The sequence below is a fragment of the Pleurotus ostreatus genome (genome assembly GCF_014466165.1).
Source record: "Pleurotus ostreatus strain PC9 chromosome Unknown scaffold_7, whole genome shotgun sequence".
NCBI lineage: Eukaryota > Fungi > Basidiomycota > Agaricomycetes > Agaricales > Pleurotaceae > Pleurotus > Pleurotus ostreatus.
The window spans coordinates 2,101,267-2,124,610 of NW_023503162.1; the positions used below are offsets into that span (position 1 = coordinate 2,101,267).

Here is a 23,344-nt window from a genome sequence, read left to right on the forward strand (position 1 = left end):
GGTTGTCTTGTCTTTTTTACGATTGTATTCTACGTACATACGATGTTGCCTCGGAATACCATGTGCAGGGAGCGGCCACGTGCGAAGTGTTTTTGGGTACACCCTGGACCGGAGTGCATGTGGTGATCTCGGAGTGGGCGACTATCACATGCGAGACAGGATCGTATATCCCAGTGCCAATCAGCCACCTTTGATTCCCAACTTATACTTGACTTGAACCATGGCCAACAAGCAGCTCAAAACGTTTTCAAGAGAAGAAGTCGCCAAGGTGCGCCGGTGTGCAACTCATTGTCGTAGCGCTCGGCATATTGATAAACAAGCAGCATACCGTAGAGGGAGACTTGGTGAGTTCGAATCCACATCAGTGCGGGTGAACACAGTTAAACTAAACCATTGAATGTAGTGGATAATCATTGATGCGAAGGTATACGATATCTCGAGGTTCAAAAATCTCCATCCTGGAGGCGCCTCGGTGTTCTTCGATCCCGAAGTTGGTGCGTGGTACCGTGGAACTGGCGTGATATTCAAGTAGCTGACGCTTCTCATGCATGTGTCGTAAAGCTGGTCAGGATGCCACAGAGGCCTTCTTTGGGCTGCACAGATATGAAGTTCTCGAGAAGCCGCAGTATCAGCGACTGATAATCGGTACTATTGAAGGCGAAGAAAGTATCTACCATGGACGGGTAGCCGGAGAGCTCAGCACTGTTCCCTACGCCGAGCCCACATGGTTAACGGAGGGTTACCATTCCCCGTACTTCAGCAAGGTATACCTGACCCGGGAATTCCTCGCATTCCGCATTTCTAACTACCCTAAAGAATCACAGAGAGTTCCAGAAAGTTGTTCGTAGATTTTTCGACCAGTATGTCTGGGAAGATGCCCAGGTATGTTGATTCCTCCCAGCTCCTTCCTGCAACCTGTGCCCATATTGTATCTAGGCGAGGGAGGAGGACGGAAAACGACCCTCTCAGGCTGTTTTGGACAAGATGGCGTATGTGGCGTTCTCGATCAGCGAGTTTAGTGACGCTGATAGCTACCTTAACAGGGAGGTCAATCTACATGCCATGCGCATGGGACCGGGGAAACACTTGAAGGGCCTGAAGCTCATGGACGGTCTGGTCCAGCCAGAGGAGTTTGACTACTTCCATGAGGTACACCGAATGTCTTTGCGCCTTACCTTGATTTGACTGAAGCTCTATTTATCAGCTTATCATCACCCAGGAGCTCGCCCGCTGTGGGGCTAGAGGATATGGCGATGGCATCCTTGGAGGCAAAGTCATTGGTCTTCCACCGATTCTCAACTTCGGCAGTGATAAGCTTAAGGCTGAAGTCATTCCTGACGTATTAGCTGGGAAGAAGTTCATATGCCTTGCCATCTCTGAGGCACAAGCAGGCAGCGACGTAATGGGGTTGCGCACTACTGCCGTCCTTAGCGAAGATGGCAAGGAGTGGATTGTGAATGGTAAGTGCTATTCTACTAAGGTGAAAGGTTGATTCAGTCCGGTCCCAGGCAGCAAGAAATGGATCACTAACGGTACTTTCGCGGACTATTTCACCACCGGTGTTCGGACAGAGGTAAGGTTTGAAGAATTCCTCCGGGCATATACTCACGTCATTATAGGATGGTCTGACGGTCCTTTTGATCCCGCGCGGTCCGGGCGTGGAGACCAAGCAGATCAAGACCAGTTACTCGACGACGGCCGGAACTGCGTACATCACCTTTGACAATGTCCGAGTTCCAGTGGAGAACACACTTGGTGAAGTCGGCGGTGGCATATTCGTCATCGTTAGTGGCCCGACACGTCTGCTTGGCGTTGATCTTGATTCATCTGTTTCAGTTGTCCAACTTTAATCATGAACGCTGGGTGATGTGCTGTTCATCAGCCCGTAGTCAACGCAGCATTGTCGAGGAATGCCTCAAGTGAGTGATACCCTGCGCTTGTTCTACCGGATATTCGCTTAGAGGTGTAGATGGACATCTCAACGGAAGGCATTCGGCAAGCCGTTGAATTCTCAAGCAGTGATCAGGAGTAAACTTGCGGCCATGATCCAACGAACGGAAAGTGTTCAGCATTGGCTAGAAAGTATAACATATCAGATGTGTAACATGGTGAGTAACCCGTGAATCACTCATCCCTTGTATTGATTGTCTTTCAGTCGTATAAGCAACAAGCTAGCAAGCTCGCCGGGTGAGTTCCTGTTCATCAACGGATATATGTCTCTGACACGGATCACGAAGGCAAATTGCTTTCCTGAAAAGTTACTCTACAGCATGTGGGCAGGAAACAGCTCGAGATGCGGTCCAAATATTCGGTGGCCGCGGGATTACAAGGACTGGCATGGGGCGGTTCATCGAGCATGTATGTGATGGACGACGTTGTAAGTATGCGTTCCAGGCTGACGCGTGGTGCTTTCCTTGTAGTATCACCGCACCATCGCCTTTGATGCCCGTAAGTGTTGTTCTTGCTCCCGTCATCTGCCATCGCTGAGTGTGGTTGTTCCTGCTGCTGCTGCTGCTGTAATTCAGTGCTTGGTGGAGGTAAGTGTTTCACCTTACGGTTAACTTGGATCTGACGCTGAGTTGGTTCTCCCTTTAGCTGAAGATGTTCTTCGAGATCTGGGGGTCAGACAGGCGCTACGCGGAATGCCTGAAGACGCGAGGCTTTGAATCAATAGATACGCCAGTATGGATGTATATGCTTTCGTCGGTAGAAGATACCCTACTGTATGATCTATTTCTCTGCGCGTTAGTGGCCCTTCGTAAAGATCGAGTGATGCGCTTAGGTGAACACTGATATTATTTGAGTCCGGAACTGCTGGTCATGGCCATGTCCACGATTGTCCTGGAGGATGCAGAACTGAGGAGACCAGGGTAGCGCGTCAGGGGCTCCAGGGGCGATAAGCGCTCACTAACCTTGCCGTGCCCGGCCTTTTGATCTCCTTCCCAAATCACAATGCCAAAATCCAAGGTCCTCGAGTTCCGCCCTATCTCGAAGATCCACCTCGATGAATTGAAGGCCATCTGGCCCGCCGACCCACGCATCCCGTCGCCCGCATCTCGCAGGGCTTGGAGTCTGGCGCGAAAAATTTCACCGGCCCGGGTCAATTCTTGGTGGTATAATCGGAAACGCGAAGCGAAACGTTTGAGGATCAAAATACCAAGGAATGAAGAATACGAACTTCCGATAGGCGAACCGCCTGAAATACCAGAAGATCACGTAAACCTGAAAGAGGAGGCAGTGGATCAAAGTATTCCGCTGGTTGAAGGAGTTACTACTGAACCTAGAGGAGACGCAAATCCTCCGCGACTGCGCTCGGAGGAGTCTGTGGACGTTGCCCTGGATGTTGTATGCGCTCGGAATCGGGCATTTGTGGACCTTTCGCTCGAGTTGGCTTCTTCAGACTCTGGAATGCTGGACTACGCCTCCTCGGATACAGCGTGTTCGCCCGTGCCTGAGTCTGGTTCTGTCAACAACATAAAATTACGGCTGGACGACTATGCTTCGAACTTCGGCGGCTCGGTCGAATGGAATGCTTTCGAGGACAGTAGCATACAAGTGGTCCTTCCTAGAGCACTGGATCCCCCCGCTACTCGGACCCGTCAACTATCTGCCCGAAACATGAAACTACAACTGGACGACAATGCTGTAGACTTGAGCGACACAGGAGAATGGAGTATTTTCGACGATAATAACATGCATGCGGTGTCTCGTGAGGATCTCGCCTCTCCCGATGCTCTGGATTCGGCTGCTAGTCACTCCCGTGCCCAATTGTTCAACAAGGCGACATTAGGGCTAACCAACTGCGCTTCAAAACCTGGTCGTTCGGGCGAATGGAGCACACCTGAAAACAACACCATAGGAGTGGTGTCTACTGAAGACTCCGCTTCTCTCGATTCTACTTCGCTTCGCATCTGTAACCAAGGGGTTACCGCCTCTGGCGTACCACCGTTCACCTGTTCGTTGTGCTCATGCGACTGCATTTCTCCGATAAACGATGGTAGGGGACGGCTCCCATTGATCTTCGTCTTGTTTACCATTGCGTGCTTCCATATAGAGTATAGTCCGAGTTCGTTGGTGACCAAGACCTCTCACGCCGTTGCCTGTCCTACTGGAGTCTCTGCGCTGGAAATCCGACGTGACTATATTCGGCTCTACAATCAGTACTACTCGCGCGACGGATGGTTACTGGATGCCGACGATCTCGATCATATTTCGGACGCGGACGTCAATGTCGATCCCGCGTTTCCGCTTCCATCATGACTCGTCACTGCCTGATGAGTTTGAGCTTTGATGTCGTAGAGAATACTGACAAACCTCCCTGTACCTCACCTGATCCCCCTGTATGTTGTTGATGCAAGTTTATTTTCAAAGATGTAGGCTTCCGAAACCCTTCGTTCTTGCTTCAGCCACATTCCGACGAACACAGGTCTAATGAATATCCTTGATCCGTTGCTTTGGTGTTTGCCACCATTCCGACTTGCACCGATTCAATATTGACAAGGCAATCCACTCACTGGCTGACCCAGGCGACCAATTTTTCTCACCTCAACATCCACACAACGATGGATGTGAAACACTTTATGGATGCTGAGATGTTACTGCAGAATGCCTCAACGCACTGCAGTGGGTGTCTACGAGATGTCTACATTTCGATACTTAGCCCTCGTATGCAACGTTGAAGAAAGGGCCTTGGATCCCGCATCATTACCTGCGACTCGAGAATTTTTCCCCGACAGGCGAGTCCCAAAGTCTCCCGTGCCATCAGCTCTGGGTTGATGCCGCACCGCCCACGTCTGATGATGGATCTTTTTCAGTTTAGTTGAGCCCCATCTGCATACAAGGCTGAATTCCGCCTCTTGACATCAGCTTACAATTAAGCATGTTTGGACACCCGATTGCGCCCATCTCCAGATATCCTGGAGCTGTAGACTGTCCCATCTAGGAACAAAAAATGTACGTGTGTCATCTATTACCGCGTCTCCCCGGCACGGGAATTGCAACTTGTATGAGATGGTAACTTGCAGTTGGCATGACTCACCTTCATTGCCTCCGCTCGTTCCGCAATATAATAGGCCTCCAGGATGTGAATCGAATGTCTCCTCACCTACTCATCTATTCCACCCTCTTCATCTTACCCATGCTTCCCAGTCATCTTGATTTATTATCTAGCAACGTTGCCCTGCATCCAGATGCACCTGCTTTCAAGGTCCCGATCATGAGTGTCACGGACGACGGGGTCTCGGAGTGGTATACGATCACTTACCAGCAGTTCCAAAGTGATGTTGACAAAGCCGCCGCCTACTGGTCTCAAGAGTTGCTCAAAGACGGAGTTTGCAAACGGTCGATCGTCGGCTTGTGGTACGTCGATGCTTTGCCTCTCGGTGGGATAGTAAATTTGATGAACGAATTCCAGGTTCGGTGGGATGACCTACATGGACGTTGTTCATATTTATGGCGTCTCGAAAGCGGGATATATTCCCCAACTATTCAGTCTTCGTCTCCCGGAACCGTCAATCATATACGAGCTTCTGATGAAGGCCGGCGCTAAGGCGCTCATAGTTGATCAGGCCTTAGCCGCGACCCCAAGCAACAGCCCGGTTCCCGCTCATACTGCAGTTCACTTATCAAAGCTTCAATTCGACCTCGACCCCGAATCGTGGGAGCCATGTCTCATTCCAGAGGTCGCTCTCGATGACACCGTGTTCATCTTCCATACCAGCGGCTCTACATCGGGTAGCCCCAAGCTGGTTCACTGTAATCAGAAGTGGCTTCGCAGTATGGCCAGCAAGGCGAAGCAGGTCTTTGCACCGAGAAGTTCACGTCCTTCGGCGGATGTTTTCACTTGGGGGTAAGTGCCCAACTCTACGTGTTTCACGGCAAAAGCTCAGCAATTGCATCACCTTTAGTGGGAGTATGTGTCACATCGCGCAGAACTTTGGTACGTGGGCATGGAATTGAACGACGATATCTTATTCTAATTGATCAACAGCTTTCCTCGGGTACTTTCAACACAACGCGTGCGTCGTACAACCGACTGTGCTTGCGTTTCCATCAGAGGAATTGGTGGACATGATCACTCGTTGCGGTCTCAACCGTCTGAATCAGTTCGCGACGTATCTCACCATTCATCTCAAGAACTCTAGACGGGATCCCAAGCTCTTATCCCTTCTGGCACAGCTCGACGAAATCTTATACACGGGTCTTCCTCTAAACCGCGACGAAGAGGCTTGGGCCTACCAAAACAATCTTAACTTAAGGGTGAGTGATTTTCATGTTACCACAGTTTACTATCCCTAAACTGTTCGGGCGTCAGAACGTTTTTGGGAACACAGAATGTGGAGCGATGCTGCTATCTGTAGGGCGTGGCCATCCAACACCTTGGCTCCTCCGACCCTTAGAAAAGACATCGTACGGATTTGTGCCCATCGAAGGCGAAGCTACATCGTCCGAGACGAACCATTCATCCAGTACACGGATGCTCGAGCTTGTCATTTTTGCCGACTCGGAGGACTGCCCCGCAGCTTCGCTGTGCCAAGCTGATGGCCATTTCCACACCGGTGATCTGTTCAATGAAGTGTCGCCCGGTCTCTACATCTCTCGTGGTAGGAACGATGATTGGATCAAATCAGAAAACAGCCTCCGTTGCGACACCAAGTACGCCGCTTTGGTTTATTGATATCTCATTATAATGATCATTGACGAATCAACTGATAGAGCAATCGAAGACAATGTTCGCGCGATGTGCGGCGACCTTGTTGGGGACTGCATCGTCGTTGGGTCCGGGAGGCCATCACCAGTCCTGTTTGTTGAACCAGCGACCGACGGCATGGATGAGGAGAAATTGAAGAAGACCATCATTCGCAAGACGCGTGCTTTCCACGTGAGGCGGTATCTTCACGAACGGATCACGTCTACGAAGATGATCGTTGTGGTCGCCCCGCGTCAGTTGCCGCGTACAGCCACAAAGGGCAACATTCGTCGCAAGTTGGTAGAAGACCTATACAAGGACGAACTAGATCGCATATTCGGTGTCAAAGCTGGACTTTAAAATTAAGTTAAGGACGTCAGGTTATTTATCACTTCACCTCACTCCACTTCTATTTATTTTTAAATACTAATTATTAAACTGGCCCATCATTTGGTATCTAAATATCCTATTTGCATAGTTACTCATATTTTTATCATTCGTTAGCTCTTAAATTGGCTGTAATGCATAATGTCTGTCGTCGACTGCATCATTATCATATTGTATACTATTACACGCAATTATTGGAAGGTAGCACAGCGCATCAAGCTACATAGGTTGATAATCTAGAGGTAAAACGAGTCCACCGTGGCGCGTTAGCAGTAGGCATAATGGAAGTGATGTCGCTGGGGGCTGAAGCTCGTAGCGAAGACTTACGGTGCTGCATTGCTTGCCAGGATGGAATCTAAACACCGACGACGAGGAGCTTCAAGACCACATATTATACACGAAAAGGGCAAAGGTAATATACATTTTAAGTCATGTTAGGATGATGGGCAAAGACACAATCGGAATGTAGCCCTCAATGAACGTCGTTCACAGTTTTGTACGAACGGGGAACTTGATGTCGTCCCCCAAAGCACCATCAGCGGCGAGCTGGACGATTTCCTTTTCATTGAGCCCTAGTTCCGAAAGAATTTCATGAGTATGTGATCCCGGCTGTATAGTCTCGGGATTTGGTAGAGCTGTCGTGGGCGCCTTCAGAAGTGGATGAGGAACGGGGACGGGGGAATGTGAAGCGTCGAGGTCTGCTGCTTCCTCACGAGAGAGGACGGGCAATGTACAGGCATCGGATCCTGCAGACGAGGATCAACTTGAGTGTACTATGATAGGCTCACGCAGAGAACGGACCTTCATAGACCTTTGCCCAATAATCCCTTGTATCAGTCATGAAGCCTTTCTCTAAGAAGGCTTTGAGTTTATCCCATTGTGATCTGTCTCCTTGGATATCTAGTTCGGGCCGCCATCCGTCAAGTGCAAACCCGACGGGCAATGCCTGGAGGAATTTCGAGAGGAAGATTACGAAGAACTGCGGTTCAATGCATCCCACCGACATCCATCGGCCGTCCTTGCAGGTGTATACATTATAGAATGGAGCGCCCCCATCTAAAACATTCGTTCCGCGCGCTTTGCCAAACGTAGAGTCAGAGGGGTCCATGGCGGCGAGTAATGGGAAAGACGAAATGTATCGCACGCCTGAGACCTATATCCGCGGAGAGAATTGATACATGTATGTGAATCGGTTGGAATGATAGTAGATACCATGTCAATGTTGACCACCTTGCCCTTCCCTGTCTTCGCAAGTTCTTGAATTGCAAGCATTATGCCCAGCGCGCCTATGAGACCCCCTCCGGCGAAATCAGCCAAAATATTGCCGGGGAAGCTGGGCTTGTCCGGTGGGCCAGGAAGCATCTTTACCAGCGTAAGTGAGGTTAAAATGATGACCAGCGTAACTCACGGAGAGGACGCCGCTGAGGGCAAGGTAGTTTATATCATGGCCTTGCGAGACATCAAACTTTGGTCCCAGATCCAACTACCGCACACAAAGGAGACGTACCGGCCATATTCTTATGTGGACCTGACGTAGCTCAACTAAAGAGGATATATTCGTGTTATTATCAAACGCACCTGTCCGTGGAAAGCTGGCGTATTTGTCGACGATCAGCCTACCACCTCAGAACATCAAAGTACTCACCCGACGATACGAGCATAAATCAGTTTCTCATTCAAACCTGGCTTATTTCCGTCGCCGAGAAACACCTCTGGGCCCAACCCTAACCTTTCCATGACCCCCGGCCTGAATGGTTCAATCAGAACATCGGAGGCTATGATCAGCTTTCTCAGAGTCTCTAAGCCGCTTGGGACCTTCGGACTGATTGCGATCGAGCGTTTCCCTCGGCACAGTATGTCTGGGGACGAAGTAGAGGGTTTGTCGACGCGAGTAACCGACGCGCCATTGTCCGCCAAGATCAAACCCGCAAATGGACCGGGTGCGAGGCCTGCAAACTAACGAACGGGGTCAAATTCACAAGTTGATCCCGCAGAATGAAGGGGAGCACCTACTTCGACCACTTTGAGTCCAGCCAGCGCCATGTCGCCGTCGTTGCACAAGATGTCTAGGTCCCCTGAATTTCATGGCTCAGACTATATTGACCTTGTTCGGTAAACTCAATTCCGTCGCCCGAGCCTGGCATGGATCACGAGGCGTCCCCCGTTCGGTTAACCAGCCTTCTCAGAAGGCTCTGACTCTGGTGACCGCTGCATCGCGTGTACGACCACTCAACTTCCTCCAAATTTCCCAGAAGACGCTTCGACAGAACGACACAATATGCCTGTAGTCGTCAGAGACGGCCCGGTCGATTGTTATGCGTATATATACTTCGAAATGAAAACCACATACACCTTTCAACGCTAGCCATGTTTGCCCTGTTGATCCCACTATCTGCCTTCTTCCTGCTTAATGGAAGGGCAGCAAATCTGCCAGTTCTCAAGCTAAACGGACCTTCGACGCTTCCAGCGACGGCGTCGCATAGGCTCAGCCCAGCTCTGGCTAGTTTCAGCATAGAAACGGCTTTCTTTGTCGAATTCGTAGGGAATACCACTGAACCGAATACACTCACTCGCAATCTCTTGGATAACTTGAAGGCTCGCACTGGAGTTCCTGCAGAAATCCGCATTGGGGGCATAACCGCGGATTCTACTTACTGGAATGCGTCTTTACTGGATACCCCTCTGTTTAACGCGATCGACAAAAGTGGGGCTTTGCAAAATACGACTATTGGGCCTTTGTTCTGGGACTCTGTGAAGCTTCTACCAGAAGGAACAAAGATAGTCATGAACCTAGTAACTCAGCATTTTTATCTCGCCTTTTTTGGTGATACTGATGACTTTCTACTCCAGGACCTCCAAGACCTCGACTTCGAAGGCGCGCTTGAGGTGGCCAGGTCCACTGTGGAAGGTCTGCCAGCTAGCCAGCTTCTTGGCTTCGAAAGTGAGGCGTCGCGTGAACATTTCATCCTCCCGTGACTGATATTTCGGTGGCTCGGCCAGTCGGAAACGAACCTGACCACTATCTTCGGTTCACACCGCAAAATTACACTAATATCTGGGCGGTTGGTATCTGATCTATAGCCAAATTATGACTTCTGCTGAGGTTGACATCTGCTTTTTTTTTAGACTTGGTCCCGAAACATCACAAATGCGTTGGGCTTATCTGCACCGATGTTCCAAATCGCGGCTACGGCTGAGGATCCACTATTCCCCTTTAATACGCCCACTGCCAACTCTCAGCTAGATTGCGTCAGTGCGCTAGCCGCAGGCGCGAACGCCGGAAACACTGTGATGTCCTGCAGCGAGCACACGTATCAATACAGTGTATGTGACCCGCCGCGCATCGCAGTGGCCACACTGCCGAACTTGGTAAGAACATGAACATCGAGCCGAGGGTCAATTTCTCATCGTTGTATTCTGAAGGTCAATCATACTCGGCTTGGAATGTACGCGACTTTCTACTTTCTGATTGTATAATTCCCATATTTCCAAAGGTACCTTGATCTGTGGCAGCCTCGTATTCATGCCGTACGAGAGCAACTAGGGCCAGATTCCTTCGTTATCGGTAAGGCAATGGCAGTGGCAATCGGTCTTGCTGAAGTACATCTTAGGCGAATACAACTCTGTCTCTTGCTCTGGAAGGGATGGTGTCAGCAATACATTTGGGCAAGCACTTTGGCTGGTAGGTAATCGTATGTACCCCCTACTTCAGCGCCTTTTATGCTTTACAGCTCGATACGACACTCTATGCAGCTTCCCTCAATGTCTCAAGGTGCGTATTAATAAATATAGACCCAATTTATAATTAATTAGTATCTAGGATGTTTATTCATCAGGGAGGTCCGCTAGCACTGCAAAGCAGCGTGCAGCTCAACCACGGAGGACTTTCTTTCTACGATTTATGGTAGGTATCGACGGTACTGAAGGATTTTTGGCTCAAACAAGCATAGGTATCCCGTCGAAAACCAAAATGGACCGGTGAAGGTATTCCCTTCTTACGCGTCCTATCTATTCGTAGCAGAGGCACTAGGTCACTCAAAGGCCATGCGTATTGCAAACATATACCCCGGAAGACAGGCAAATGGATCCACAATCACCACTGGTGGTGGTGATTCGTCCGCGGGGCAGTTGGTCGCGTATGGATTCTGGGACGAGAGTCTACCCTCTACAACAAAGTCGCCTGCCAAGCTCGCCCTGATAAATATGCAGATATTCAACCACACTCAGACAGAACAGCGCCCCTCCACTACATTCGACATCTCAGCGTTTGCTAGAGGCCCTGTGATGGTTCGCAGATTGCAGGCGCCTGGTGCGGATATTAAGGATGCTAATGTGACGGTTTGGGCTGGTCAAACGTTTGAGAGTGGTCTGGCTAAAGGCAGTTTGCGAGAGGAGAGGATAAACGGAGGGAAAATAGTCGTGCCTGCTTCAGAAGCGGTTCTAGTTACGTTGTAGTAGCCTCTCCCCTGCTCTCCCCTGTGTCTGTTTGACTTGGTCACGGCGCCAAATTTCTCCCCCCAACTCCCATGGTGCATGACCTGCTCACTCAGCAGTTGGAGTCTGCGATGCATGTTTCGTCCTGCCACCACGACCGGGATCAGGATCATGTCGACTCAGGCTAAAGCTCCAATTTCTGCGCTGCCTCTGCCGCCCGCGACACATATATTGACCCAGAATTTGACCCCGGACCAGGCAACCCCGTCTGTTGCCGCCTTTCGGAGCGATGTTCTCGTCAATAAGCCTATGGTGCAGTTCACCTAATGGCCTCCAATTTGGTGCAAACGCCAAATTGGTCGGCGAACGGTTGGCCGGCGAAGCCGGCTGCGCAAAAAAAATGGTACCTTAGGCAGGGACACGGAAACCACACAAAAATATATCATATATTGTAATATATCAAACAACTATTAGACATATCAATAATCAGTTGAGCCAGCTTGTTCAGCATTCGAACATCCAGCACTCATGGCACGCAAGAAGAATTCAGCTATCGCAGCGGCGGCGCGGATGCGCGAGGCAAAGGTTACACGAAATCAAACAAAACCGACTGTTGAAGACTCCGGCAGCGCTTCAGACACCGAGCCTGATGTGGACATGTGCTGCTGGGATGGGAGCGTCAACCATGTTCCATCGTCTGATGAAGAACCCATGGGCTTTGATACTGACGCTGAAGGGTTTTCGGACCTTGATGGTGAAGAATTGGTGGCCAGTATCGAGGAAGAGATGAAGCGGAAGGGAATGCCACTTCCACTTGCAATTATTATGCAGTCCGCTGGGAATGTTGAGGTCTGGAGCAGTGCTGAGAGGAACCGTGGGCTCGGATACAATGGGCATTCAAAACGGACGAAACAACGGCATGCACAGAAGGCTCGAGAAAAAGAAGACGAAGACGCCGTAACACGCAAAGGGTGAGTACGTCGAACTCTGGCAGTGCAGACAAGTCACTCACAGTAATGCTATCCAAAAGACCCAGTGCCAACCTCATGCGCTCGTATTTTGGCAAGCCGCCCACGACTCCTGCCACTCATTCCCTGCCAATGGACAATTCAGCTGAGGACGTTCACAGCAATGGGGGGATTTTCTGTGGATATCTATCAGACAATGAACCCGATGATCTCGCTGATGATGAGTGCGACACACCTGAAGTTCACCCACTGGCATTTACGGCTGCCATGAATGCTTCATCGCAGGGAAATTTGCCCGCATCATCAAGCCAGGATTTCCGGATTGCTGCGCCTCCTCCATTGAAGCGGCGCAAGTTGGATGTGCCGTTTCGTGTTGCCAGATCGGAAGCACATGGAGAGCGAAGGAAGAAGGTGTTCAGCGCTTTGAAGGATATTGAAAAGGTGCTGAAGTCGAAGAAGACTGAGTTTCATGCTGGGAACTCGGGTTTGGAAGCCATGCGTATGCGTGCGATTCGAAGCTACCTGCACATGGTGGTTCACAATGGAAGGGGGAAAATGGATGCGGGAAGTCGTGCATCTGAGTCTCATGGGTTCTCTGGAGGGTGGGGAGGCAGGCTGGTTCGCATGTGGGCAAAGCATTGGATCGAAAATCGGACACGACCCACCTCACGACGTGGCTGCCATCGCAAATCCTTCTCACTGTTGTCGGACCCTGCGATCTGCGCCGAACTTCGCTCGTTTGTCCGTACAAACAAGTGGGCTATGGATCCAGCCAAGCTTGTGGCTTTCAGCAAGAACAAGCTTCTTCCAGATGCCGCCGAGAAATATGTTCATCATATCGTTGATCAGGAGATGCCTTGGGGGTTGAAGAAATACATGGATACTGAATTACTGCCGTGTCTTCATCTGAAAGTGGGAAAGGGAATCTCAGTCAGTACTGCACGGAGATGGCTTCGAAAGGAAGGCTTCCGGTACACGGCACACAAGAAAGGGCTGTATTATGATGGGCATGAGCGGCCCGATGTTGTGGATTACCGCCAGAATGAGTTCCTTCCACGAATGGCAGAATACCGGCGGCGATTGGTGGAGTTTACAGTTGGTGACGTGCAGAAAGAGGTTGATAAAGCACCAGACAACTTTGTCGAGACACGATTAGTGATGCTTGCACATGACGAGATGACAGCACAATCCAACAACTCGAAGGGTGCCAGTTGGGTGTATGATCAGGAGCAACCACTGAAGAAGAAAGGTGTGGGTCGTGGACTTCATCAGAGTGATGTGATATGCTCGACGTACGGTTGGCTTCCTGAAGCCAGCCAAACACTTGAATATGGAAAGAATTATGATGGTTACTGGAATGGCGAGCTATTTGTGAAGCAGGTACGCCCACATTGGATTGTGGTGCCACATGACTGATTTCTCATGGTGTCCATAGCTTGTTGAACGAATCATTCCGGCGTTTGAGAAATATCATGGTGCAGGATACAAAGCACTTATTCTCGTTGACAACTCTCAGGGGCATTCAGCTTACGCCGCTGATGCTCTGCTTACAAGCCGCATGAATATGCGCCCGGGCGGGAAACAGGCTTGTCTGCGTGATGGGTGGTATATTCAGGATGGTATTCGAACATCACAGAAGATGATCTTTCCATCTGATCATCCAGATTACCCGGACCAACCCAAAGGCATCAAGCAGGTTCTTTTGGAGCGTGGTCTTTGGCCCAACAAAGGACTGGTTATGCAGTGCAAGAGTACATGCGAGGTTGGCGTGACAGATTGCTGTGCGCGTCGCTTACTTGGAAATCAGCCTGATTTCAAGGAGCAGCGGTCACTTGTGCAAGAAGTCATTGAGGCTGCAGGTCACGAGTGTATCTTTCTTCCGAAATTTCACTGTGAACTGAACTTCATTGAATTCTTCTGGGGTGCAGTCAAGCGCTACTTGGCCGATCATTGTGATTATACCTTTGACACACTAAAGGAGAATATGCCAAAGGCACTTGCTGCCGTCGAAATTTCCACCATCCGCAAATGGGAGCACCGAATGCAGAGATGGATGGATGCATACAGAGAAGGCTTGGGTGCAAAGGAAGCTCAATTCAAAGTTCGCGAGTTCAGTTCCACAAAGTACACATCCCACCGCCGCATTCCCAACCAAGTGGCGGCCGCGTTCGACACATAGACACATATCTTATCTTATCATTACTTAATTTGGAATATATTACCATATTGGGACACCTCACGTGAGAGTGCCAATTCAATCTTGGTCGTAAAGAATAAGTCCCCCAATTTTGAACTTAAGAAAAATCTGTCTGATGAGATTAATCCCCATATCAAAAGGAGCTGTTTGGCAAAAGGGATAGTAATTTGAGCCAGATTTGGAGTCCCTATTTCGGTTGCACCAAATTGGAGGGCTCTAGGTGAACCGCACCATAGTATTCAGCGGAGGGCCCGGCTCATGGCCCCAGAGGTTCATTTCTCGTATGTCTCTCCGTTCACGGTTCCATTTCCCTTCGAGATAGAGCCTCCAAACACTCCCGAACCTGTTCAAGACAAAGCTGCATACATCGAGCAGTGGTTAAGTGCAAGAGAGGCCAAAGTTGTGCGAAACACAGTCGGGAATGGCGCAATGAAGGTCTATTACCCGGAGAATAGAGAGACACGTAGGGAATTGCTTGGGTTATCTGAAAATGCGCTCAAGGACTGTGTACCCGCGTTGGACGTTGGAGACGCCTTTGCGACGCTGGGTGTACCGTGCTTGGCGACACCTGACGACGAAGGCGCTCCTACTCCTTCAAGCTCAGAGGATATCGTGGCCGTGCGGCGGGAATTGGTTGATGTCCTAAGTGGTTACGCCGTTCTGGGTACAGACAATACATTTGCACCTTGGTCTCTACGCTACAGCGGGCATCAGTTTGGATCTTGGGCTGGGCAGCTTGGAGACGGGAGAGCGATCTCAATTTGTTGAGTCTACGTTCCCATCCTGTCTCCACTCCGTCTGATTGTAGTTAAAGTGGCGACACCCCATCCATCCGATCCTGATATCATTTTTGAACTGCAATTGAAAGGTGCTGGACGCACTCCGTTCTCAAGAACGGCAGACGGGCTTGCTGTCCTTCGATCATCAATTCGAGAGTACCTTTGCTCTGAAGGTAGACTACTATTTGTAAGATTTGTGCTGGTGTTGACCAACTCCCGTAGCAATGCAAGCATTAGGCATCCCAACCAGCCGAGCCCTGAGCATCGTGTCACTCCCTGAAGTACAAGTGGCCAGGGAGCGCATGGAATATGCTAGTGTTGTCACACGCGTAGCACCTTCCTTCATTCGCATCGGCTCGTTCGAAGCCTTCAACGGTCCCGCTAATATGTTCTTTTTTGGCGGCGGCCAACAAGAACCCCATTGGGACGGCCTGCGAAAGCTTGGTGAGTGGGTGTCAACACGGGTGCTGAAGTTGGGTGGGGAACCAGGCGAGGCTTGGGGCGAACGGCTAATAATGGAAGTGGCGAAACGGAATGCGAGAATGGTCGCGGGGTGGCAGGCATACGGGTTCATGCATGGTGTGATTAATACAGACAAGTACGCTCTAGATTAGAATGCTCCTCCTTGCGCTGAAGTTATCATCAGCGTCCACCTGTAGCAGTACAGGTGATACATCATATACGGTAATCAGAGGGCAAGCGTGATATATCAACACCGCTAACTGGAAGCGTATGGCCTGATATATCAGGTCATGTGGTGGTCATGTGCATTACTCATGTGATTACTCCTAAATGCCATCGTCCGCTCGTCTCGAGTAATATCGTCCTCATTGTTGGGCACGACACCGCCTCTGTTACCCTTTATATCCAGGTTGTGCCTCAGCCCCTGTATGGTAGAAATCGGCTTGCAATCTGGCAGTATCTGTCAATTGTCCGATCGTGTCATAAAAGCACGTAGCAGTAGATTGTATTCCTATACTCGGTGTTCCCTCTCAGCTCCTTGTTCCGTTCTGCTCTCGTCGCGACTAATGCTTGCCTCAATCAGTGGCTCACCGGCCAACACTGCCCCCTCTCCCATTTTCATGTACACGTCAACGTTCCTCCAAGTTTGGGTGCAAGTTGCGGACAGTGTTTGTCGCGCGTGCTTCTGTCGCATGGCGTAGGCATGAGAACCGCTCTGGGGCTCCGCTTGCTCAGCGCGTTTATTCCAGATTTCTGCCTGCCAATTATGAAACTGGATAATGCGACACATCTCCTCCCAAAGGAGTATACACTCCTCTTGCCACCTATGTGCTCGCGCCCTTGATTTACACCATTCTATACGCAGCGCTAGAATATAATATGTTCCCATCAATACCACATAACGGAAATGGAAACTGAGAAACCTTCGCTCATTGTTTCCGACATCTCCTGCTCGCTTGTTCGCTGTACCATCCATATCCATGAGAGAGTTCGGCGACCCTCTGAGCTACTAGCGTCGTCACCTGCTCGGAGACTTCGGACGTCAGAATCCTCCAAAGGCAGTAGTGTAGCTGCCCATCCTGTCTTCTTCAGAATATCACTCAGCTTGAGAAGCGCCAAGCGGTTGGCACGGTATCTGCCTTTAGCAAAAGCGAGCCGCGCCTGGATGTTCTTAATGAGAGTGGCACTTCTTGTATTATGCTGCTGGCCGCGAACGAATCTGTCCTTTGACTGGTACATTGAGCTGATGATGAGGAGCTGACGCCGGAGTTCAGCAAGGTTGTCATGAGCTTGCCCAGTGCGTAGGCGCCACTCGTAGTCGTAGAATTTCGAGTCACTACATGTGTCGGGGGGAAGGTTGGAAGGAAGCATGAGATCAATGTCTTCTGGTGATGTAGGTTCAATGGAAGCTCCATTGATACGACGTCTATACAGGCCCAGGCCGGGGATAAGGAGTTCTTGAGCTGCTTGCCAGGCGGTGATGCGACGCATTAAGCGTGTCTTGCGATCTGTGATCTGAGTTGCTTGGGATTCAGTGAGACTTGAAGGAAGTGCCTTGATGTCTTCCCGCAAACGTGCTTGGTGTTCTTCAATATCGAGGCCTTGCGCAAGCAGGACACTCGGACTGACGGTCTCGCTGGTCAGCAAACCTTCGCCGATGGTAGTCAAACTGGCGTCTTCTTGGGCTAATTGAAGTCGAACCTTGGCGGCAGATACGGCTAAGAGCATAAGGTGATATATCAGTTAATTAGAAGTGACGTGATATATCATGATCGCAAGCATATTCATATAGCGCAGCGATGCTGATATATCATCAACACTGGTATATCACTGAGTTTGCTTACCTTCGACTGTTGCTTGGTAAGGGTTGTTTTCTGATGTACCAGATTCCCAAGCATGTATCAGGGAGGTAAACATCACTATTGTTGCCACCGGTAATGAGTCGCTGAGAGCGAGGAACTGCCCAACATGCTCAGAACGCATGTCAACAGCTTCTTTGACCTTTTTAAGCATTGTGTGGTCTATCTCAGTGTTTGTCAAACTTTATCCGTGATCGCTTCAAGTGATGAAACATACGCAACACTATGACCTTCCGCCAGTTGTAGTCCCCGAAATGATCATCCAAGGTATCACGTCGGGATCCTGGTCCCATTTCCTTCGTGCTGCTGGCCACCGGGTTCATAGCAGCCCAGCCTCGCTCAGGTGATTCGCCGTCAGTTCGTCCGACCCCAGGAGTAAGGTTGAAGGAATAGTTAATTTGACAGTGGGTTCGATGAGCGTAGAGGTGAAATTTGGGTACAAGATATCTAACATTGAGGGCCTTCAAATGTGGGTGTGCAAGATCATCGGGGTAGGAATCTGATCGCCGTAGTAAGTTTCGCGACCATTGACAAGCAATGTCATATGAGACGACTAATGTTGCGGGGGAGTGGTTTCTGATGCTAGAGAAATACAAGTAGTCCATATTGTCGTATCTACGCCGCAACATTAGAGTCTGGTTATGAATTAGATGAATGAATAACGTACCGTTCACCTTTCTGCAGATCCCCAACTGAAACTGGACACTTCATATCATGCCTGCTACATTCAATTGTACCCACACCACTCGCAGTTGTCCCCTTGCCCCCTCGGATACTAGCCGACTTAACGGCGTCGTAGTTGTTGCAGGTGCTCGCTTCTTCTATGTCAGCACGGTGTGTATTGAGGAATTCCTTATATTTGACTTCTTCGACGAAGTAGGCGCTTCCCTGGTTAAGACTTGGATCGCGGGCATCACTCGATGCAGACAATCGTTTCAAACGGAAGTTAGCGTCGATTGCCAGGAATAGCGCATAAATCCACCTTGACAAGAGAAGTCAGTGTCTATCAGGCTTTGACAACGAACCACTTACTGCTTCTGCTTCTCAGCCTTCTCCCAATCCGAAGGGAGGTTCTTTCCAGGGTGAGGACATGCTGGACAAAGAACGGCACATTCGCCTTCCCTCGTGCCGCCTATGCCTGAAGCTTCGTGCCCACGCCCAGATCGCTTCATTAGCCGCACATGGCGCCATTCCCGCACAATTCGCATGAATGCACTGTACCGGTCCTATGTTGACAGCTCAGCAAATGATATCAAGTTATGACACTGGGAGAAGTTACCGTAACTTGCTCGCCGAGATTGTTTGTGAGCCTGGCTAGCGACTGGTAGAATTCATACCCCGAGACCTTGGAGCTGAATGTGAGCAACTGGAACAGTCGCAAGACTTCGAAAGTAGCGGCCGTGCGTGGATTCAAGACAGTAGCTGGGAATAAACGTGCTTCAAGTAGCTGAATGTCACGGTCTACTCTTGTGCAATCACAAAAGTCTAAGCTAATCGGTACGAGGCCGTGCGATGTTATGACGATGAACGTATCACCATACGATGGTGCAGGCTTAAAACACCGTTGACCGGTAGGGTGCCCCAATTGTACACGAAGGCCGAGGGACTGAAGAGTACACCGTTCAAAGAAAGACGAGTTCCAAAACTGAGACAGCATTAGTACACGTGTCAAGAACTTAATCTGGCAGGGCGCACTTCAACCTGGTGAAACGGGTGTGCTGAGTGGCGATTGACAATACATGGTTGGCAAAACAAACGCTCGTCAAAGCACTGGGGGCAACGATATGAGATATCTGTTGGCGTTTCACAACCCGGGCAGGTGCTGGGCCGTTCGGCGGGTGCTTCAAGGCGCAGAAACTCGCGGACATAGGCATCCCTTTCTTTCATCCAAGTCAACAATGGAGCGTCCTAATTACCAGTCAGCATCAAATAGTCCAATATCAGAAAAGAAATACGAGTACCCCCGCTAACCGCCTGCGAATTGTGTTGGCTTCCTCAATTTCCATCAGTGTATCGGTAACAGGTAGATCCAGGATCGAGATCGCCGATTCATTGGCTTCGCTGACAGTGATCGGCTTTGGTGGCGATGATGGAACTACATAGGTTGAGCGAGTCGCTTTGTAGCCATTGGTTCCGGACACATAGTCAACGTGATGATGGATATTTGCTGGTGTGGGTAGAGGGGGATTGTCTGTCGGCCAGTCTGTATAATATTCAACCTGAACTCTGGAGCGTTTACGATGGCGGCGCGTAGTCATTGGATAGTGCTTACCTTCATCTCGACTCCCTTATATGCGGCATCGTAGAGAAGCTGCATGCACGACCTGGTAGAAAAGGTGCATTTAATTCATACACGGTTAATAGCGGGATGGGAGAACATACTCAGTCTGCAGGAGAGAAGCTGTTACACGACCCATTCATTCATAAACAGTTAATAGCGGGACGGGAGAAGATACTAAGTCAATGGTCACACCAAGGTCTAATTGATTTTGATTCTCATGGTCAGAAAGTATCAACTGATGTTTTGGTGGTTCCTTCTCACGATAACAACCGACTGAGTAGTAAAGTCATGCAACAAAGTTATTATTTTGTAGCCCACATATGGATAGCAAAATTAATGAATGGCAAATGCTATCATATACTGGTGGTGTCGAGGCACGCCGCCGAATAGAACCCCATTCCTGTTGCTTCGTTCCCGTCAATTTTGGGCAAATGCTATCATATACTGGTGGTGTCGAGGCACGCCGCCGATAGAACCCCATTCCTGTCGCTTCGTTCCCATCAATTTTGGGCAATTTGCAAGAAAAACTGGTGTACCCGGCGTTGCCTATCAGCTGAGATAGTCATATATTCCATCCAGACTTGATCCCAGTACACTGGAGTGAGCCCCGAGTAGAAGAGTGACGACATCTGAAGCGGCTTATTGAAGCTCTACCGTTTGGTTAGCCTTGTGTGAAGCATAAAAACGGGAGAACACACCCTCTTGGCCCTGCTCACCGCCGAGCCAAAGGCTACAGGGGCTATCCCTTTGCGTGAAATGGGAAAGCGGTCAAAGAGAAGGCGATGGGCTGCCTTGAGGAACTGAGGTTCTTGCTTGTTCACCTTCGCTTGCAAGTAATATGGCAATACCGATTGAACGAATGCAGCCACCTGGTGGCTTTCTCCTAAGTTAATGCCGCCACTAATACTAACACTCATGGCAATTGTCGATATCGGTAACCTAATATAATTAGCCGAGCTCCGTCAGGATATAGTTTACTCACCGAGTCAGGGTTAGCCTGGAGTCAGGGATGTCCAAAAAAAGTCCCGAGTACAAGAGATTGAGCTCGATTGAGCTCCGACAGAGCTTTGAACCATGTTCACGTGATGATACACTTATAGGGGGGAAGACATGAAATTGCACTGTAGTGAGCCATGCCTGATTATATGTGGATATTAGTGGATGATTAGTGTCAGTTAAGCATTGTACACAAGACCCCTTGATTAGTTTTCAGCCAATGCTGCTTGATCCCGCTCCTTGAATAAAGGTCAAATTTTGGATTAAAGGTCAAAGGGCACTCTTCGAAGGTTGGCGTTCCACACCTTAAACTCAACCATCAACTATAGTCATGGGTCGCGGTCGGCCTCGCATCTACAAGACGGCTGAAGATAAAGCCAAAGCCAATCGCGCCAAGAGTTTACGCAGCTATTATAAGTAAGCCGCAGCCCTATTTTCTGGCGATTGAGTTTCACAACAAATGTTCTTTGTTTTTGGTCAGACGGAAGGCAGCACTGGCGCCTAGCCACCAAAACAGCAATGCCCGTTATCGTGCCGAGATCTCGAAGTCAGCCATTGCCTACTCCTTCCCCAATCGGTGGCTAACATGTAACAGAACTTCGGTACTGCCAGGTGCGACAGTGGACAAGAAAAAGACATCAGGGTAAGTAGATTAATCTATCCCCCTGAGGTCTAATTCTGACAATCAGGCAAGCGACCCTACAAATATCAAGGGCTGGGTGTCCCTCGGGGCCGACATGGCAGAGCGTTTCGACTCATTCATCAAAGCTACACCACGACGCTACTTTGATTTACTCTACAAGCAGTATACTAACAACTATTGAACCGAGATATTCACCAACGAGCTCCTTGAGATAAGGGAGATACATACCAAATTGGAGAGGTGTCACAAGGAAATACTACAATTAGCCGGCGTCGGCAAAGAACTCAAGGTCGTGCAGGATATAGGCAAGGTGGTGGAACAGGTTCTGAAGTGTCTTGAGGAGCTTGAATGCTATTCCTCGTTTGGGAAAGCGGAGATAATCGAGATGCAACGCGGCCGTCAGTTAATGTACCAATCCATTGCTTATTAGGTGTGGCACTGTAGCTCAGAGAATTTGACGCAATGTGATTTCGACGCAATGTGATTCATTAAAGTCCGGGTGGTACAAGAGGTATGGAAAGCGAGTAAATAAATGTGAAGGGTATGGCAGTGTCTAGTCAACATAGATCCCAGCAGCTCCGGCATTGACGCGTTCATTGAAGTGGGCAGTAGCAGCGGCTAGAGTACTGAAGCCCCTGCACTTCCAATGAGGCACGTTCGCGACGAGGGGCTCAACGATGCCATACCTAGATAGCTTTGTCAGTTCATAGTACACTGCTGAGGCATGGGAGACGTACCAGTCCCTGAACACCCCGATCTGTCGACCATAAGTAACGGCGTACCAACGACCATTGTTGCCTGCAGTCGAGGACAATGCGTGGCCAGGGGTGCTTGGTGGCGTGCCAAAGTTTGAGCTGGTGGCCGCGCTCATCAAAGGAAAAGAGGGAGTGCTGGGAAGCAACGGAATGGCAGGAGTGGGAGTGGGAGTGCTGGGGGGCGCTGGGACAACCACCGGAGCGGGAGAGACCGTAGTGCTTCGGGACGCCGGGGCAGGAGTGCTGGGCGGCGCTGGAACAACCGCCGGAGCGGGAGAGACTGTAGTGCTTCGGGCCGCCGGGGCAGGAGTGCTGGGCGGCGCTGGAACAACCGCCGGAGCGGGAGAGGCTGTGGTGTGTGGGGGCGAGGTTGAGACTGGGGGATTGTTGATCGGGGTCATGAAATGAACGGCGTCGCAGGTTGGGCACCGGAAGACTGCGGCAAATGCTATGAAACTACAGTAAGTGATATATCATGGAATTTGCTAGTACTTAGACTGACCTGTAATTGGTAAGGTTCCAACCGTTGGAGACGGAACGCCTGGTCCTTGCGTGGCTGCCGTCGTTGCAACTGGTGGCACAGCAGGAGCAACAACGGCAGCAGGAGCTGCGGCAGGGGCGGGAATGGGAGTGGTCGTGCCAGCAACGAGTGCGGAGAGACTAGGAGGTAGAACCATGACCGTGGACAGGTCTAGTTGAGACAAGTGGTTGATGAGGTCACCAACAGTGGTTTGCATGTTTGTACATATGCAAATGGAGAGTGGACGCTGAGAAAGGTAGACAGAATGCCGGCTTATATAGAAAGCACGCTGATGTATCGACCAATGGTGCGCTGAGGCCTGCAAAGCTTAAAAAATGGGTGGGTGATACATCGTGTGCAAAGAAGCTTTTGCTC

General features: G+C 50.0%; 9 protein-coding genes across 9 annotated transcripts; 6 read left to right on the top strand and 3 right to left on the bottom strand.

Annotated features, from left to right (window-relative positions):
* Window positions 1–220: 220 nt before the first annotated feature.
* On the top strand, window positions 221–2,666 carry PC9H_009966 (uncharacterized protein; the record flags this gene model as incomplete). Its single annotated transcript, XM_036779461.1, has 17 exons — window positions 221–268; window positions 324–344; window positions 404–494; window positions 562–764; window positions 817–882; window positions 937–989; window positions 1,044–1,149; window positions 1,205–1,464; window positions 1,513–1,573; window positions 1,620–1,784; window positions 1,837–1,919; window positions 1,970–2,108; window positions 2,156–2,187; window positions 2,238–2,358; window positions 2,421–2,448; window positions 2,526–2,537; window positions 2,596–2,666. 17 exons carry the CDS (start codon window positions 221–223, stop codon window positions 2,664–2,666), a joined length of 1,560 nt encoding a protein of 519 aa, XP_036628850.1.
* Window positions 2,667–2,952: 286 nt separating this feature from the next.
* PC9H_009967 (uncharacterized protein) lies at window positions 2,953–4,260 on the top strand (the record flags this gene model as incomplete). Its single annotated transcript, XM_036779462.1, has 1 exon — window positions 2,953–4,260. One exon carries the CDS (start codon window positions 2,953–2,955, stop codon window positions 4,258–4,260), a length of 1,308 nt encoding a protein of 435 aa, XP_036628851.1.
* Window positions 4,261–5,137: 877 nt separating this feature from the next.
* PC9H_009968 (uncharacterized protein) lies at window positions 5,138–7,048 on the top strand (the record flags this gene model as incomplete). Its single annotated transcript, XM_036779463.1, has 6 exons — window positions 5,138–5,358; window positions 5,414–5,848; window positions 5,907–5,938; window positions 5,990–6,258; window positions 6,314–6,654; window positions 6,715–7,048. 6 exons carry the CDS (start codon window positions 5,138–5,140, stop codon window positions 7,046–7,048), a joined length of 1,632 nt encoding a protein of 543 aa, XP_036628852.1.
* Window positions 7,049–7,561: 513 nt separating this feature from the next.
* PC9H_009969 (uncharacterized protein) lies at window positions 7,562–9,118 on the bottom strand (the record flags this gene model as incomplete). The annotated part of the gene is made up of 8 exons (XM_036779464.1): window positions 7,562–7,821; window positions 7,877–8,228; window positions 8,288–8,437; window positions 8,484–8,524; window positions 8,583–8,603; window positions 8,654–8,691; window positions 8,721–9,031; window positions 9,089–9,118. The coding sequence occupies 8 exons, from the start codon at window positions 9,116–9,118 to the stop codon at window positions 7,562–7,564; spliced, it is 1,203 nt and encodes a 400-aa protein (XP_036628853.1).
* A 324-nt stretch (window positions 9,119–9,442) lies between these two features.
* Window positions 9,443–11,530, top strand: PC9H_009970 (uncharacterized protein; the record flags this gene model as incomplete). Its single annotated transcript, XM_036779465.1, has 10 exons — window positions 9,443–9,868; window positions 9,926–10,016; window positions 10,076–10,137; window positions 10,202–10,444; window positions 10,499–10,521; window positions 10,570–10,603; window positions 10,656–10,757; window positions 10,807–10,847; window positions 10,896–10,979; window positions 11,026–11,530. The coding sequence occupies 10 exons, from the start codon at window positions 9,443–9,445 to the stop codon at window positions 11,528–11,530; spliced, it is 1,611 nt and encodes a 536-aa protein (XP_036628854.1).
* A 3,402-nt stretch (window positions 11,531–14,932) lies between these two features.
* PC9H_009971 (uncharacterized protein) lies at window positions 14,933–16,067 on the top strand (the record flags this gene model as incomplete). Its single annotated transcript, XM_036779466.1, has 3 exons — window positions 14,933–15,437; window positions 15,489–15,626; window positions 15,676–16,067. The coding sequence occupies 3 exons, from the start codon at window positions 14,933–14,935 to the stop codon at window positions 16,065–16,067; spliced, it is 1,035 nt and encodes a 344-aa protein (XP_036628855.1).
* Window positions 16,068–16,803: 736 nt separating this feature from the next.
* On the bottom strand, window positions 16,804–20,032 carry PC9H_009972 (uncharacterized protein; the record flags this gene model as incomplete). The annotated part of the gene is made up of 8 exons (XM_036779467.1): window positions 16,804–17,633; window positions 17,760–17,936; window positions 17,992–18,389; window positions 18,442–18,756; window positions 18,807–19,000; window positions 19,054–19,419; window positions 19,470–19,682; window positions 19,736–20,032. 8 exons carry the CDS (start codon window positions 20,030–20,032, stop codon window positions 16,804–16,806), a joined length of 2,790 nt encoding a protein of 929 aa, XP_036628856.1.
* A 1,350-nt stretch (window positions 20,033–21,382) lies between these two features.
* PC9H_009973 (uncharacterized protein) lies at window positions 21,383–21,875 on the top strand (the record flags this gene model as incomplete). The annotated part of the gene is made up of 4 exons (XM_036779468.1): window positions 21,383–21,468; window positions 21,533–21,598; window positions 21,647–21,694; window positions 21,746–21,875. The coding sequence occupies 4 exons, from the start codon at window positions 21,383–21,385 to the stop codon at window positions 21,873–21,875; spliced, it is 330 nt and encodes a 109-aa protein (XP_036628857.1).
* Window positions 21,876–22,247: 372 nt separating this feature from the next.
* PC9H_009974 (uncharacterized protein) lies at window positions 22,248–23,186 on the bottom strand (the record flags this gene model as incomplete). Its single annotated transcript, XM_036779469.1, has 3 exons — window positions 22,248–22,380; window positions 22,432–22,897; window positions 22,952–23,186. The coding sequence occupies 3 exons, from the start codon at window positions 23,184–23,186 to the stop codon at window positions 22,248–22,250; spliced, it is 834 nt and encodes a 277-aa protein (XP_036628858.1).
* Window positions 23,187–23,344: the final 158 nt, after the last annotated feature.